Source organism: Orycteropus afer, unplaced genomic scaffold, assembly GCF_000298275.1.
Source record: "Orycteropus afer afer isolate SDZICR_OR568_19922 unplaced genomic scaffold, OryAfe1.0 scaffold00172, whole genome shotgun sequence".
Taxonomy (NCBI): Eukaryota; Metazoa; Chordata; class Mammalia; order Tubulidentata; family Orycteropodidae; genus Orycteropus; species Orycteropus afer.
The window spans coordinates 6,479,545-6,496,379 of record NW_006921759.1 but is presented as its reverse complement, the minus strand read 5'-3'; the positions used below and the strand labels follow the sequence as shown (position 1 = coordinate 6,496,379).

Sequence of the window (16,835 nt, the reverse complement as noted above, 5' to 3'; positions counted from 1 at the left end):
CTGGGATCAATCATTTTCCTGTTGTCTAAAGTACATCCTTCAGAATTTCTTTGAATAAGATTCTGTTTTTGGCTAAGTCTCTCATTTTCTTTTTTTTCTGAAAATATCTGTGTTTTGATCACTAGAAAGATATTTTGCCAGGGATCCCTGGCAAAAACACTACCATAGGTGTAGTGCCTAAGGCATTTGACTGCTAACCAGAAGGGTGGCAGTTCAAACCCACCAGCTACTCTTCAGAAGGAAGATTGGGCAATCTACTTCTGTAGAGATACTGCCCTGGAAACCCAAGGAGGGGTTGCTATGAGTTGGATCCCACTCAATGGCAGTGAGTTTTTTTTTTTTTGTGTTTGTTTGTTTGTTTGTTTATATAATTCTAAGATAATTCTTATTTTCTCTTGACACATTGAAAATATTATTTCAGTGTATTGTGACTTCTTAGCTTTATGTTGAGGTAATTAATCCTGTCAGTTTCTCTCCCTGAAGTACTAGGTGTGTACAGGAGTGGTTCCTGTTACCCCTTACTGTATAAGGTCAGGAAATCCCTGTTCAAATTTTCTGGGGTTGGGCAAATGTCTACAGGGCAAAACTGACTTTAGGGCTCTGCTTTCCTCTATAGGTTCCTACTTTTACTTAGTTTTTGGACACTGAATATTGTTTATATTCTTGCCAGCGTATCAGTGCATTTTACAAGTTGTGTTTTAGATTTTATCCAGTGTTTTTATTTGTTTTAGCATAAAATAAGTCAGAATATCTGGTATGCCATTCTATTGGAGGGAGGGGAAGTTGATTATTCCTCCATTTAAAAGAGAAAAAGAAAAGAGAGATTTTTCTTTTTCTGTCATTAGAGTTCCATTCTGAAAGTAGAGAAACTACTTTGGGCCGATTGTTCTCTTAAGTAATTGTGACTTACCTGACATCAGAAGAAGCCTTGATGGTGAAAAGGCGCCAAGCACCTGCAGGCTTGCTTATGAAATATTTATAATTATATATCATGGCATTGGTTAAGAAGAGTAAGCAGTGTTAATTATGAATTTACTAGTATGAGAGTCTTGGGAAGTCATTTTGAGTTACTAGCCACTTAGAGTTTGTGCTTCACAGACAAAAGAATTGTCTGAAAGCATAGAAAAACTGATATAAATTTCCTTTGGAGTTATATGGGAGAAATGAGAATGACTAAGTATTGAAAACTATAAAACACTTAGCACAGGCCTAATAACAAATGCTAGTTCCTATTGCTACATCGGGAGATCTGGTAGTGTAGTGCCTAAGACACTTGACTGCTAACCAGAAGGCTGATGGTTCAAACCCACCAGCCACTCCTTGGAAGGAAGATGGGGCAATTTACGTCTATAATGATACTGCCTCAGAAACCAAGGAGGGGTTGCTATCGAGTTGGGTCTGACTTGATGGCACATAACAACAACAACATTGCTACATCTGTGGGAAATACCACTAATCTAATCACAATGCACCTTCCCCTTGAAAGAAGAAGATGCCTCAGAATCCTTCTGAGCACAGTATTTTTAGCCTCCAATGCCCAAACAACCAGAATAGGATGAAAACTATCAGCACAATAACAGTTTATGGTAAATTATGTCTCTCTTCTTCGATTATTAATAAGGATGTTGTAAGCAACAATAGGTGCAGTGGGGAGAAATAATCCTTTCAATTTTCTAACTTAAGTCTTTTGGAAGCTCTTTGGCCTGTTATCACAAACATTAATATAGTAAAAAGTAATTGTAATTGACTATTCAGCAACTGGCAGCTCAGTGCCTAAGGAATTTGCCTGCTAACTGGAAGGTTGGCAGTTCAAACCCACCAGCCGCTCCACAGAAGGAAGATGGGGCAATCTACTTTGGTAAAGATTTACCACCTCAGAAATCCATTGGGGGTCGCTATGAGTTGGAATCCACTTGATGGCAATGAGTTATACAGCAAGACAAGTAACAGTGAAAAAGGAAGGTTTATTTACAGACTCTGCCTGACATAGAATTTTGCTATGGAATTCTACACTTTGATCTAGATTTGGAAATAAATGCATTAAGGGACTTTCAAATTACAGTAGTATTTTTTGTTTTCTTTTTCTTCCTTTTATTAAAAAAAAAAAAAATCTACAATGAGAACAATGTCTGTTAACTTGAAGGAAAAAATACTATAATTCTGCCACTTGCATTACCTTGTTTTCACTTTAGGGCCTTTGTTCCAGCCATTCTCTTTGCCTGTTGTGTTCTTATTCCAGATATTTACATGGTTTATTTCCACTCATCCTTCAGGTCTTGGCTTAAATCCTCAAGGTCTTTTCTGATTATCTAAAGAAGTTTTTGATACCAACAACCCATTAACTCATTCTCTAGTCAGTTATCATCTTTATTTACTTCATGGCATTTATCATACACAGGAATTCCCCCCCCCATGCTTAATTTCTGTCTCAGTACAAGTTCTGAAAGATCACGACTTTGTTTTTGCTTATTATAGAATCCTTGGTGTCTACAACAATGTCTACTATGAAGTAGTTGTTCAATGGTATTTGTGAAACTATTTATATATGAGTGAAAAATATGTTAAAGAATACCATTTGCTGAATAATTTTGACTGATGAAGTTTATTTTGTAAAGAGATTCTTTAGCTCTCATGGTAATGAGGTGAAAGGACTCCATTTATTTCTTTATAACAGAAAATATTTACACGTTTAAATGGGAAAAAAATGCAGTGGTTAGGCAAACAGAGGCTGAGTTTGAATCTTAGTTTTGCCACTTACTAGCTGTGAGACCTTGGGGAAGGTACTCAACTTTTCTGTTCCTCAGTTTCCTTATCTCTAAAATGAAACCAAAATGAAGACAATAGAAGTAGAGGAAGAGTAAGTAAGTTAGTGTATGAAAAACATTTAAAATAATATCTGTTCTTAGGAGGCATTCTGTAAGAATTATCTATTGATGTTGTATGTAAAATTATTGTAAAAGCATATTATGTGCATGCTCAGTTGACCTTTTATAAGTTTCTTCATCAGTCAGGAGAAAATAAGAGTACTTACCTCATAGGATCATTGTGAGAATGAAATGTAAAATGTTTAGAATAGGTCTGAGCACATGTCATACTCCATAACTATAGTCCTTCTTAGTATACACATTTTTCTCAAGTGATTTTTATTCATTTACTCTTTCCTTTCTCTATTGTTCTGTGTTTCAGTCTGTGATTTTTATTCGTGACAGAAATACTCATGGGCAGGAGGTGTCAGGATACATCGACTATGCTCATAGGCTAAAGACTGAAGATTTTGAGGTCTACTTTAGTGGGAAAAAAAGACTTCTTCCAAAGCTCACAGACCTGAGGTAAATTGTATGCATTTTCTCATATTTTATTTAGAGAAGGAACTCCTAAGAGTCAAGGATGAAAGATTTTTTGTATGTGTTCCAATTGTGCCTAGAATGCTAATGGGTGTAGAGTAAGAATGTGCCAAGGTGGATTTTGAGTTATATATATGTGTATACACACACACACACACACACACACACGTATCTATATATACATTTTCAAATATGCAATGAGCATAAGTACATTTTTACTTTAACAGCCTGAGGAAGGCATCTTTTGAAACACAACTTAACAAGTAAATTCTCAGCAACATTCTTTTTATATGATAAGTAAAGCCTATATAAATTGCTAACCTCATAAGGCTCTTGCACCACTTGGGATTCAGTCTGACTAAAAATCTTGAGAGCAGTCCATGTAACATCTCCTCCCACTTTTCTTTCACCATCAGCCAAAATGCAGACCTCTGGCCATCTCACCCTTATTTTCTCTCATCACTGTCCTGTCTGAGACTTCTTCCTCCTCAGCATTCTTTTTTTTATAGATCCCTTACCCTTTCTTCCAGGACACTCATTTCATCACCTAGGATCTACTCTACACTGTCAATTTATTCACAGATTGATCCCCATACCCCCTTCTAAATAAATAACCCTCAAAATAAAATTTTTATTCAGACATGTTTTACTTGTCATAGAACCCAAAAGTAGAGGCAGTGTTCTGTTTTAACTCTACATTGCTATCTCCATATTGTTATTGGAGACATATAACATTACTCTCCTCTTATAAAGTCCCTGTCATTCTCTCTCCATCTTTATTACTGTCATATGAAAAATTCCTATCCATCACCACTTTAATGTAATCACCATTTTTCCTATGCAAGCTAGACACATGGTGTTGTTAGGTAGATGGCATTTATCATACACAGGAAGTTCCCCCCTTGCTGGGGAACTGATAGAGATAAACTCAAAGTCCCCATGCACAGCAGAACGAAACACTGCCCGATCCCGTGCCAGCTCCATGATCCCTGCTATACTTGAGGCCATCATCGCAACCACCATGTCAATCCATCTCATTGAAGACCTTCCCCTTTTCGTCAACCCTCCACCCTACCAAGCATGACATCCTTCTCCAGGGAATGGTCCCTTCTGACAACATGACCAAAGTAGGTGAGACAAAGTCTGGCCATTCTCGCTTCCAAGGAGCATTTTGGGTGCACTTTCTCGAGGACAGATGTGTTAGTTCTTTTAGCAGTCCATGGTACTTTCAGCATTCTTCACCAGCACCACAACTCAAAAGCATCAACTCTTCTTCAGTCTTCCTTATTCATTGTCCAGCTCTCACATGCATACGAGGCGATTGGAAATATCATGGCTTGTGTCAGGTGCACCTTAGTCCCCAAGGAGACATCCTTGCTCCTCAGCACATGAAACAGTTCCTTCGCGGTTGACCTTCCCAGTGCTACGCATTGTCTAATGTCCTGACTGCTGCTTCCATTGGCATCAATAGTAGAGCCAAGCAACATGAATTCTTTGACAACCTCAGTCTTCTCTCCATTTATTGTAATGCTGGTCATTGGTCCAGTTGTGAGGATTTTTGTTTTCTTTATATTGAGACATAATCCATACTGCAGGCTGTATTCTTCAACCTTTATCAGTAGGTACCTCAAGTCATCCTCACTCTCAGCAAGCAAAGTTGTATCATCTGCATATCTCAGGTTGTTGATGATTCTTCCTCCAATTCTGATGCCACATTTTTCTTCACATAGTCCAGCTTCTCGGATTATTTGCTCAGCATATAGATTGAATAAGTGTGGAGAAAGAATACAACCCTGACGCACTCCCTTCTTGATTTTAAACCATGTAGTGTCTGGAGAAAAAAAAAAAAAAAGGTGTGGACCAGGTTTGCTGGTCCAAGAGAGCCTGGTGGAACCACTGAGACTATGGCCCTTAGCTGCCCTTCAGGTCTGGAATTGAACCCACACCTGTGGTTTCCAGCCAAACAAAATACAGGCATATGAGTTGAACATTTACCTCAAGTAGATACACTCCTTGGAGAGAACACTCATGGGAAAAAGAAGGGCTGCTTATGCATAGGGAGACAGCTCAGGGGGCAGGAATGTATGGAGGGATGGACACTGGGAAGAGGTAAGTATGGGGAGGAAATGGGAAGGGAGCTGTTACATTGTGGTAAACCGTGGTCAATGACATGAGACAAAGTATATATGAACTGCTGTATGGAAAGTGAATTTACTCTGTAAATCTTCACCCAAATCACAATTTAAAAAAAAAAAATCCTTGTCAGCAAAGAGATGGAAACAACCTAAGTGCCCATCAACAGAAGAATGGATAACAAAACTATGGTACATACACACAACGGAATGCTATGTTCCACTAAATAATAATATAGATTCTGCAAAACACTGCATGACATGGATGAACTTGGAGGACATTATGCTGAGTGAAATAAGTTGATCACAGAAGGACAAATGTTGTATTAGTTCACTATTGTAAAAAGTCAAGGAAAGGTTTATGCATGGAAGGAAAATTTCTTTGTTGGTTACCAGGAATGGGAGGGGAGAGGAGGGAATATTGCTGGGTAGGTAAGAGACAAATATTGATTTGGATGAAGGGAAAGGCAATATACCAAATCAAGTGACCAACACAATAATACTAAGGAAAAGGAAGACACAGAGAGGTGCACAAGAGGTACAGGCAACACATATAAACACTTTTATATATACAATAGTGCATTATCAGTGATAACAAATATTAATCTACAGGTAAATAGATGGGTAGATAGGCTGAATGATCAGGTATGTCTAGGCAAAAGGGAATATACCCATGACCATATATAAGGTTGGCAGATGATATTTGTACATGCATATTTATATTGGCTGTAAAAATGTTCAAATAAATAGAACTAATAGGGGGCAAAGTTATGATAACTTAGGCACTGTCAACCACCCTGATGGAGCAAGTGGTTGGACTTGTGGGCTCAGGACAATGGTCATGGGACACATCGAGCTCAATTGACATAGCAGACTAAATAAAAATACTGTTCTACATTGTACTTTGGTGAGTTGTGACTGGGGTCTTAAAAGCTTGCAGGCAGTCATCTAGATGCAACAATGGGTCTCTCCTCATCCAGAATGAAGAAAACCAAAGACACATGGACACAATTAGTCCAGAGTACTTGTGGACCATGTGAACTCAACCTATATGACCATCAGACCAAAGGAATTAGATGGTGCCTGGCTACTACTACTGTCAACCACTTGGAAAGGGATCAGTGCAGGAAATCCTCGGAAAACAATGTGGAACAAAATTCAGTATCATAAAAAAGACCAGGTTAATTGGTCTGAGAGACCCTGATGAGACCCCTGAGACTATGGCCCCTAGTTACCCTTCAGGTCTGGAATTGAACTCACTCCCATTGCTTTTAGGTAAACAATAGACAGGCGTATAGGTGAACATTTACACCAGGTAGATACACTCCTTAGAATGATCAATCATGGAAGAACAGAAGGGCAGTATTTTCACAAGCAGATAGCTCAGGGGGCAGGAATGCATAGGAAAGAAGGATACAGGGAAGAGGTAACTACAGGGAAGAAGTGGGAAGACAGCTGTTACATTGTGGGGATTGCAGTAAATGTCATGAAACACAATGTGTATGAACGGCTGTATAGAAAATGAATTTGTTATATAAACTTTCACCCAAATCACAATAAAAATAATAATTAAGAAAAAAAAAAAAAGTTGTGTTGCCTTGTTCCGTTTGAATGACAGCCTCCTGGTCAAGGTACAGGTTCCTCATGAGTACAATCAGGTGTTTGGGAATTCCCCTTCTCAATTTTATCCATAATTTGTCATGATTCACACAATCAAATGCCTTTGCATAGTCAATAAAACACAAGTAAACATCTTTCTGGTATCCTTTGCCTTAAGCCAAGATCCATCTGACAATAGCTATGATATCCCTTGTTCCACATCCTCTTCTGAATCCAGTTTGCACCTCGGAAGTTCTCTGTCAATATACTGCTGCAACCATTTTTGAATTAATCTTCAGTAAGATCTTACTTGCATGTGATATTAATGATGTTGTTCTATAATTTCCACATTCTGTGGGATCATCTTTCTTTGGAATGGATACAAATGGGTAATTGGTTTTGTCTGTTCAAGCTGCTCTTTGAAATCTTCTGTTCAGCTCTTTTATCTTGTCATTTCTTCCATTTGCTTTAGCTACTCTCCTCTCAAGGGCAAGTTTCAGAGTCTCTTCTGTCATCCATTTTGGTCTTCTCTTCTTTTCTCATCTTTTTAGTGATCTCTTGCTTTCTTCATGGATAATGTTCTTGATATCCTCCCACAATTCTGTTTTTCAGTCATTGGTGTTCAATGCATCAAATCTATTCTTTAGATGATCTCTAAATTCAGGAGGGATATATTCAAGATCATATTTTGGCTCTCTTGGACTTGTTTTAATTGTCTTTAACTTCAAGTTGAACTTGCATATGAGCAGTTGATGGTATCTTCCACAATCAGCTCCTGGCCTTGTTTTAGCTGAAGATATTGAGCTTTTCCACTGCCTCTGCCACAGATGTAGTCAATCTGATTCTTGTGTGTTTCATCTGGTGAAGTCCACATGTAGGGACATATGTATATCATTTAATTTATTTCTGGCAGCAGTCCCCACCGTCCATATCATCTTGTCTATGGTTATATCTGTCCTACTAAGTCCCTCAAATATATTGACCCATTCTTTTCTTTTCACCTGTAGCTGAATATCTGTGCATTACTGAAGGAAATTTCACAAATGTGCTAATGGTTGCTACTAATACTTTGTGGTCTCCAACCTCCCCTCCAGGTCCTTTGTGCTCCTCAGCCACTCTTTTATGTCCTGTTTCTCAACTCCCACTTCTATTCCTCCCCACATAATATTTTAAAACTTTGTCCCTGTCTTATATCCTTTTTTCTAAGTGCTGACCTCTCTCAATATATGATTTGCCTCAGCTTTCACAGGGCATAAGTCTAAACACGAACACTATCAACTCATTTGTTTTTCTGTCAACCTTTTTTGTTAGCCAAAGTCTCCCTGAGATGCCTTTCTAATTAAGTCCAGTCACAGTTCCATTCTGCCTGCTATTGGCTCCTCAGCCAGCCACCTACAGTCAGAACAGTGTTGTACCTGAAGCTAGAATGCCACTGCCATCTTGTCCTTCATCCTTACTCTGCAAGAGTCATTTTGCTACAAACTGGGACACTTTCTGCCAACACACCAAGGCTGAAGTTTCCCTAAGAACCACAAGGAAATGTTTGCCAAAAGAGTAACTGGTTGCTTTCTGATAATTCTGAAATAAAATAGGTCTGATCCAGGTGGTTGCACTGTTTTATAAATAGTTTCTCCATTAAAAAAAAAAAAATCATACTAAGTGAACATTCCTCTATGAATACATCTACCTTGACCTCATTTTTTCCAGATTTAGAGTAGAAAGAATTCCTTGTCAGTTTAGTGTGAATTTATCCAACCTTGGTTTGATTGCTTTCCAATCCCCTTTCCACTGAAGCCATACTTCATCTGTTGTTCTCTCTCTCTCTCCTTTTTTTTTTTTTGTAGATTTTCAAGCTGTCCTTCTCTACTGGCTCCTTTCTCTTGCCTCATCTTTCCTCCAAATAGATTGGAAAACAACCCCAAACCAAACCCAGTACCATCAAGTCAGTTCTGACTCATAATGACCTCTGTTGAGTTTCCAGGGCTGCAAATCTTTACAGAAATAGATTTCCTCATCTTCTGCCCATGGAGCAGCTGATGGGTTTGAACCACTGACCTTCTGATTAGCAGCATACCTTACCTGCTACACCACCAGAGCTCCTTAAACATGCTGAAGCCATTTCTGTATTAAAGAAAGGAAATCCATTTTGTGTTCCAAATATTACCCTTTGCAGCAAAACTCCACAGAATAAATGCCTTAGATTCTCACATTTCATACAGGTTTCAACTCATTATAATTAGATTTCTGGCCCTATTATTCAAATGAAAAGTACTTCTAAAACCACCAATGACTGCCAATTTCAAAATCCTAATAATTATTCTCAGTTACCTTAACTTCTATTCATATTATTATTAATATCTATTAATTTCTATAAAATTAATCTTAATTAATCATAATATACATTAATCCATTCTCCTTGAAACTATGCAAACACTCTTATCTTTTATTCCCAGAATCCCTCATTGAACTTTCAGCTTGTTTAATTCTTAAATATTGATATTTACTACAGATCATCTTTAGGCTGGTTATCTTACTATATGCATTCTTCTCTTTCTCTCTCTCTTTTTTATTGGGTGATTTGATCATTCTTCTGCAGTTAAGTTGTTTTCACAACTACAAATCCAGCACAGGTCTGTTTTTTATTTCAACTCAATTGTGTTACTGTTTCCTACAGAGAACCTTCTGGTTGTCCCAATAGTCCTTAAAACTTATGTTTAAATTAAATTTATTTCATCCCAAAGCCTACTGTTACTTCTAGATCTTCTGTGTGGGCAAATGGCACCACTCTTGCAACTGAAGGAAACTCCTGATGTTATTCTAAACCTCTTACCGTCCAACACCAACCCATAACCACTGGTTCACTAAAAATTCTATATTTATTGCCTTCACAGCTTTGTTTATACTAAAGCAAATATAAGATATATCATTTTACCTGTAAATACTTCAGTGAGCATTTTTAACATATAACATTAATGATAATAACCATCATGACATTATTATAACTAACAAAATAACTCTTAACATTATTTAATATGTAGTCCTTATTCATATTTTGTCAATTGTCTGAAAGTTGTTCCTTTAAAGTTAGTTTGTTCAAATCAAAATCTACACAAAAGAATGTTTTTGTATTCTAACCCTGGCAAATCCTTTTTTTTTTTTTTTTCATCTTCTATTCTGTTGATTTTTTAGAGAAACCAAGTCATATGTACTAAGTTGATTAATAACTCCCATGATGTAGTTCTGCTCTGTTATCCCCTGATGACAAAAATAATGTCTTTCATTATTTATGAAAATAAATAAAGCCAAAAGAGCAAAAGAATATACAAGGTAATGCCAAATTGTTTTTCCATGTGATTTTACCAACTTACACATCTATTAAAAACCAAACTCACTGCCATTGAGTTGGTCCCAACTCACAGTGACCCCTCCTTGGGTTTCTGAAGCAGTGTCTCAATGGAAGTAGATTGCCCAGTCTTCCTTCCGAGGAGTGGCTGGTGGATTTGAATCGTCAACCTTCTGGTTGGCAGTCAAATGCCTTAGGTACTATGCTACCAGAGCTCCTACACATCTGTTAGCAGTACATAAATGATCTGTTAACTCTCATTCTCAGTGAGATTTGATATTATCATTTTTTTTTAAATTTTCTACATTGGTGAGTAACAGTGAAACATTGTCTGGTATATTGATGGAAAACTTTATGAATAGCCCTGAAACACTGTCTGGTATAGTGCCAGAAGATGAGCCTGTCAGGTCAGAAGGCACTCAAAATTTGACTGGGAAAGAGCTGACTCCTCAGAGTAGAGATGACCTTAATGATATCAATAGAGTAAAGCTTTTGGGACCTCCATTGGTTGAAGTGGCACAACTCAAAATGAGTAGAAAATATGCAAACATCCATTAGTTATCAGAACATGGAATGTACGAAGTATGAATCTAAGACAATTGGAAGTTGTCAAAAATGAAATAGAACACATAAAGACTGATATCCTAGGCATTAATGAGCTGAAATGAACTCATTTTGGCCATTTTGAATCAGATAACCATATGGTCTACTATGCCAGGAATGACAAATTGTAGAGGAATGATGGGGAATTCATTATCACAAAGACTGTTTCAAGATCTGTCCTGAAGTATAACACTGTCAGTGATAGTATAATATCCATACATCTACAAGGAAGACCAGTTAATACTGCTGTTATTCAAATTTACACACCAACCACCAAAGCCAAAGATGAGGAGATTGAAGATTTCTGCCTACTTCGGCAGTCTGAAATTGCCCAAACATGCAATCAAGATGTGTTGATTATTCCTGGTGACTGGAATACAAAAGTTGGAAACTAAAAAGAGTCACCAGTAGCTGGAAAATAAGGCCTTGGTGATTTTGCAAGACCAATAACTTATTCATTACAAATACCTTTCTTTAAACAACATAAGGGGACTTCACCAGGTGGAATACACAGAAATCAAACTGACTACATTTGTGGCAAGAGGTGATGGAAAAGTTCAATATCTTAAGCCAAAACAAGTCCAGGAGCTGACTGTGGAACAGACCATCAACTGCTTGTCTACACATTCAAGTTGAAGTTGCAGACCATTAAACCAAGTCCTGAGAGCCAAAATATGACTTTGATAATATCCTTCCTGAATTTAGAGACCATCTAAAGAATAGATTTGGTTCATTGAACACCAATGACTAAAAACCAAAGGAATTGTGGGATGACATCAAGTATATCATCCATGAAAAAAGCAAGAGGTCATTAAAAAAACAAGAAAGGAAGAAAAGACCAAAATGGATGTCAGAAGATACTCTGAAACTTGCCCTTATGCAGAGAGTAGCTAAAGCAAATGAAAGAAACGATAAGATATAAGAGCTGAACTGAAGATTTCAATGAGCAGCTCACGAAGACAAAAACAATTACTATAATGAGATGTGAAAAGACCTGGAGTTAGAAAACCAAAAGGGAAAGACACGTTCAGCATTTCTCAAGCTGAAACTTGAGGAAAAAATTCAAGCCTCAAGTTGCAATATTGAAAGATTCTATGGGCAAAATATTGAATGATGTGGGAAACACCAAAAGCAGATGGAAGAAATACACAGAGTCACTGTACCAAAAAGAATTAGTCAGGGTTCATCCATTTCAGGAGGTGGCATATGATCAAGAACCAATGGTACTGAAGGAAGAAGTTGAAGCTGCACTGAAGGAACTGGCAAAAAGCAAGGCTCCAGCAATTTAAAGAATACCCATTGAGATGTTTCAACAAAGGGATGCTCCTCTGGTGGCACTCATTCAGCTATGCCAAGAGATTTGGAAGAAAGCTCCCTGGCCAACTGACTGGAAAATATCCATATTTGTACCCATTCCAAAGAAAGGTGACCCCACAAAACACTGAAATTATCAAACAATATCATCAATATCACATGCAAGTAAAATCTTACTGAAGAGAATTCAAAAACGATTGCAGGCGTATATTGACAGAGAGCTTCCAGAATGCAAGCCGGATTCAGAAGAGTATGTGGAATGAGTGATATCATTACTGATGTCAGATGGATCTTAGCTGACAGCAAAGAATACCAGAAAGGTATTTGCTTTTGTTTTATTGACTATGCAAAAGCATTTGATTATGCAGACCATAACAAATTGTTGATAACATTGAGAAGAATGGGAATTCCAGAACACCTAATTGTGCTCATGAGGAACCATACATATATCAGAAGGCTGTTGTTCAAACAGCAGAACAAGGGGACACTTCATGGTTTAAAATCAGGAAGGGAGTGTGTCATGGTTTTATCCTTTCACCATACTTATTCAATTTGTGGGCTGAGCAAATAATCCGAGAGGCTCTATTATATGAAGAGGAACATGGCATCAGGATTGGAGGAAGATTCATTAACAACCTTTGATACCAGATGACACAACTTTGCTTGCTGAAAATGAGGATGACTTGAAGCACTTACTGATGAAGAATAAAGACTACCATCTGCAGTATGGATGAAACCTCAATATAGAGAAAACAAAAATCCTCCCAACTGATCCAATAAACAGCTTTGCAATGGATGGTGAAAAGATTGAAGTTGTCAAGGACTTCATATCACTTGGTTCTATAGTCAACACCAATTGGAGCAGCAGTGAAGACATCAGACAACATATTGCATTGGGCAAATCTGCTATAAAAGACCTCTTTCAAGCTCTGAAGAGCAAAGATGTCTCCTTGAAGACTAAGTTGTGCCTAACCCAAGGCATGGTATTTTCAATTGCCACCTATGCATGTGAGAGCTGGACAATAAATAAGGAAGACTGAAGAAGGTTTGATGCTTTTGAGTTGTGGTATTGGCAAAGAATGCTGAAAGTACTGTGGTCTGCTAAAAGGACTGACAAATCTGTTCTGGAATAAGTGCAGCTGGAATTCTCCTCAGAAGCAAGAATGGCCAGACTTCATTTCACCTACTTTGGTTATGTAGTCAGAAGGAACCATTCCCTGGAGAAGGTTATGCTTGGTAAAGTGAAAGGTCAACTTAAAGGGGAAGGCCCTCAACAAGATGGATTGATATAGTGGCTGCAACGATGGGTTCAGATATAGCAAAGATCATGAGTCTGGCACAGGACTGGGCAGTGTTTCATTCTGCTGTGTGTAGGGTCTCTGTGAGTCAGTGACAACTGGACAGCACCTAACAATAACAACTGGTGAGTATAAATGATCCTTTATTGTGGTTTTAATGTTCATTTTAATCAGGAAGGGCATCTCTTATTGGCTTGTTCAGGTTTCCTTTCTATTAAAACTTTTTCTTGTTTTTTCTGTTGACTTATTTGTCTTTTCCTTGTTGATCACAGTAATTCTTTTTATATATTTTAGATATTGATTAATTTTTGTCTGTTATATTTTGAAAAAAATCTTCTAGTGAATCATTCTCTTCTCATTTTCTTCACAATGATTTTGTTTAGACCTCTGAACTAATGTCTATTTTAACAGTAATCATTAGGACAAAAACCACAAGACATCTTAGTTTTCATATTTGTTGTTGTTGTTGTTATGTGCCGTTGAGTCGGCTCCGACTCATAGCGACCCCTCCTTGGGTTTCCGAGGCAGTATCACTACGGAAGTAGGATTGCCCAACCTTCTTTCCGAGGAGTGGCTGGTGGGTTTGAACCGCCAGCCGTCTGGTTAGCAGGCAAGTGTCTTAGCCACTATGCTACCAGAGCTCCTTAGTTTTCATATGGGTTATGCTATTCCATAATTTTCAGTCAACACAAAGTATCCACCAGTACTTTCTTCCCTGTCCCTTCTTCTCTTTGGCCAGGTCCATTGCCTGCCAAATTGCTCCCAATTCCTGGAGTGCAGGGCTACTTACACAAGTTCAGCTCTCTCCCTGACTCTGTAATTTGTTTTTTCATGTCCCCCTGAAGTGACACAAACTGTATTCAGCTTCTCAAAAGTTTCTCAGGAAAATCATCTTCTGTGAGCATCTGCACAGAAGCTAAACACACACATGTATCTTACAAAAACAAGTAATGGTTTATAAGCATAGTGCAGTCTAAATTCATTCTTTAAAGAAATGTCCTATAAGTAAACCCCCTGACACTTAAGGGTTTTACTGTGACAGCAGGCAGACAGGTTTACCTTGATGTTCGATGGTTACAGTTCTAATTTTAATGTAGTTTATTGATATTTTCCTTTGTGATTTACAATTTTAGGATTTCTGTAGTAACTTCCTTGCTGAGATCTTCAAGATATTGTCTTATGTAGTTGTTTTTGGATTCTGTCAAGTAGTTTCAACTCATAGTGACCCTATGTGCAATAGAACGAAACAGTCTTGCACCATCCTCGCAATTGTTGCTATGCTTGAGCTCATTGTTGTAGCCACTGTGTCTGTCCATTTCGTTAAGAGTCTTCCTCTTTTTCAGTGACTCACTGCTTAACTAAGCATAATATCCTTCTCCAGAGACTGCTCCCATCTGATAACAACCAAAGTACAAAAGACAAAGTCTGGCCATTCTCACTTCTAAGAAGCATTCCAATTGTACTCAATTGTACTTCTTCCACAATTTGTTTGTTCTTCTGGCAGTCCATTGTATTTTCAGTACTCTTCACCAACATCATAATTCAAATGCATTAATTCTTCTTCAGTCTTCCTTATACAATGTCCAGCTTTCATATGCAGAGGAGACTGTTGAAAATACCATGGCTTGGGTCAGATACACCTTAGTCTTTAAAGAGACATCTTTGCTCTTTAACACTTTAAAGAGGTTTTTGCAACAAATTTTCCCAATGCAATGTTGTTGTTATGTGCTGTCGAGTCAGACACAACTCATAGCGATTCCTCCTTGGGTTTCTGAGCAGTATCTCTACAGAAGTAGATCACCCGACCTTTCTTCTGAGGAGTGGCTGGTAGATTTGAACCGCCAGCCTTCTGGTTAGCAGTCAAGTGCCTTAGGCACTAGGCTACCAGAGCTCCTATGTTGTTTGATTTCTTGATTGCTCTTTCCATGAATGCTGACTGTGTTTCCAAGTAAAAAGAAATCCTTGACAACTTCAGTCTTTTCTCCACTTACAGTGATGTTTATTGGTCCAGTTTGAAGATTGTTGTTTTCTTTATGTTGAAGTGTAATCCATACAGAAGGTTGCAGTCTTTGATCTTCATCAAGTTAGTGCTTCAAGGCATCACTACCTGCAAGCAAGTTTATGACATCTGTATATCACCAGTTGTTAATGAGTCTTCCTCCAATTCTGATGCTGCAATGTTCTTCATATGGTCTTATAGATCATTGTAATTTTGCTTTTTTATATAGCTTTAATCTAGAAGGAATTAATATTTTTATGTTGGTTAGATAAGGGTCCATGTTTTAGTTTTTGTTTATTGGATATGGCTAATCATTTGGCCTAGCAACGTTTATTGAAAAGTCTCTCTTTCCTTTCCCTCAATTTGCCACACCATATTTGTCTTAAATTAAGCCCTATATATATGTGAGATTGTTTGTAGGTTAACTCTTCTAGGTCTTTGAACTCTTCATGAATAAAATCCAGTTTATTTGTTATATTTTCTTTTCATAATAATTATTCCTGACATAAAGAAAGAAAATTATCTTGTATTCATTCTTCAGGAGTGTCTTAGCTATGTTTACCTTCATTCTTCCATTTAAATTTTTCTGTCAATTTGTGAAGTTTCACCAAAAAATAAAAGTTGTAATATTAATGCAGTTTATTTGCAGTCGTAATCATGTTGGCAGCATGATATTGAGTCTTGCTAACTATAAACATATCTGCAGTGCAGTGAATCGCTAAATATAGCCTTTCTAACCGTCATCCACCATTGTGTGATGTATTGTAAATCCTAGCCTCTATGCCTGTTTAGGGTGGGATGGATCTTGAGTCCCACCTTGCTGGAGAGTGTGAGTCAAGTCACCACCCTTACTTTCCTTGAGGGTATATATGTGAATGTTCTGGGAAAGTTCTATCTCTGTCTCTGGTCCTGCATTTGGTTCATCATCATCTCACTCCTGGACTTGAGACAGCAGCCTGTCATCTGACTCATCACTTTGGGTTTACCAGCCCCTGCAATCACACAAGTGAGAATACTCCAGACCTACCCAGGGGCTTGGAACTTGCCAGCCTTCTAGCCTCTACCATCATGTGAGTTCTACGAGACTTTATAGTGAAATACAGAACCCTGAGGAGCTCTGGTAGCATAGTGGCTAAGGCACTTGACTGCTAACCAGAAGGCTGGCGGTTCAAACCCACCAGCCACTCCTCGGAAGGAAGGTTG

General features: G+C 37.9%; 1 protein-coding gene across 1 annotated transcript in view; it reads left to right on the top strand.

Moving 5' to 3' along the window:
• The first annotated feature begins 2,831 nt into the window (after positions 1 to 2,831).
• CFAP299 (cilia and flagella associated protein 299) overlaps positions 2,832 to 16,835 on the top strand; it is a 268,345-nt gene continuing 254,341 nt past the window's right edge. The window contains exons 1-3 of the mRNA XM_042781786.1: positions 2,832 to 2,857; positions 2,907 to 2,916; positions 3,187 to 3,329. Coding sequence (XP_042637720.1) covers positions 2,832 to 2,857; positions 2,907 to 2,916; positions 3,187 to 3,329 — 179 coding nt within the window. The remainder of the gene's footprint in view (positions 2,858 to 2,906; positions 2,917 to 3,186; positions 3,330 to 16,835) is intronic.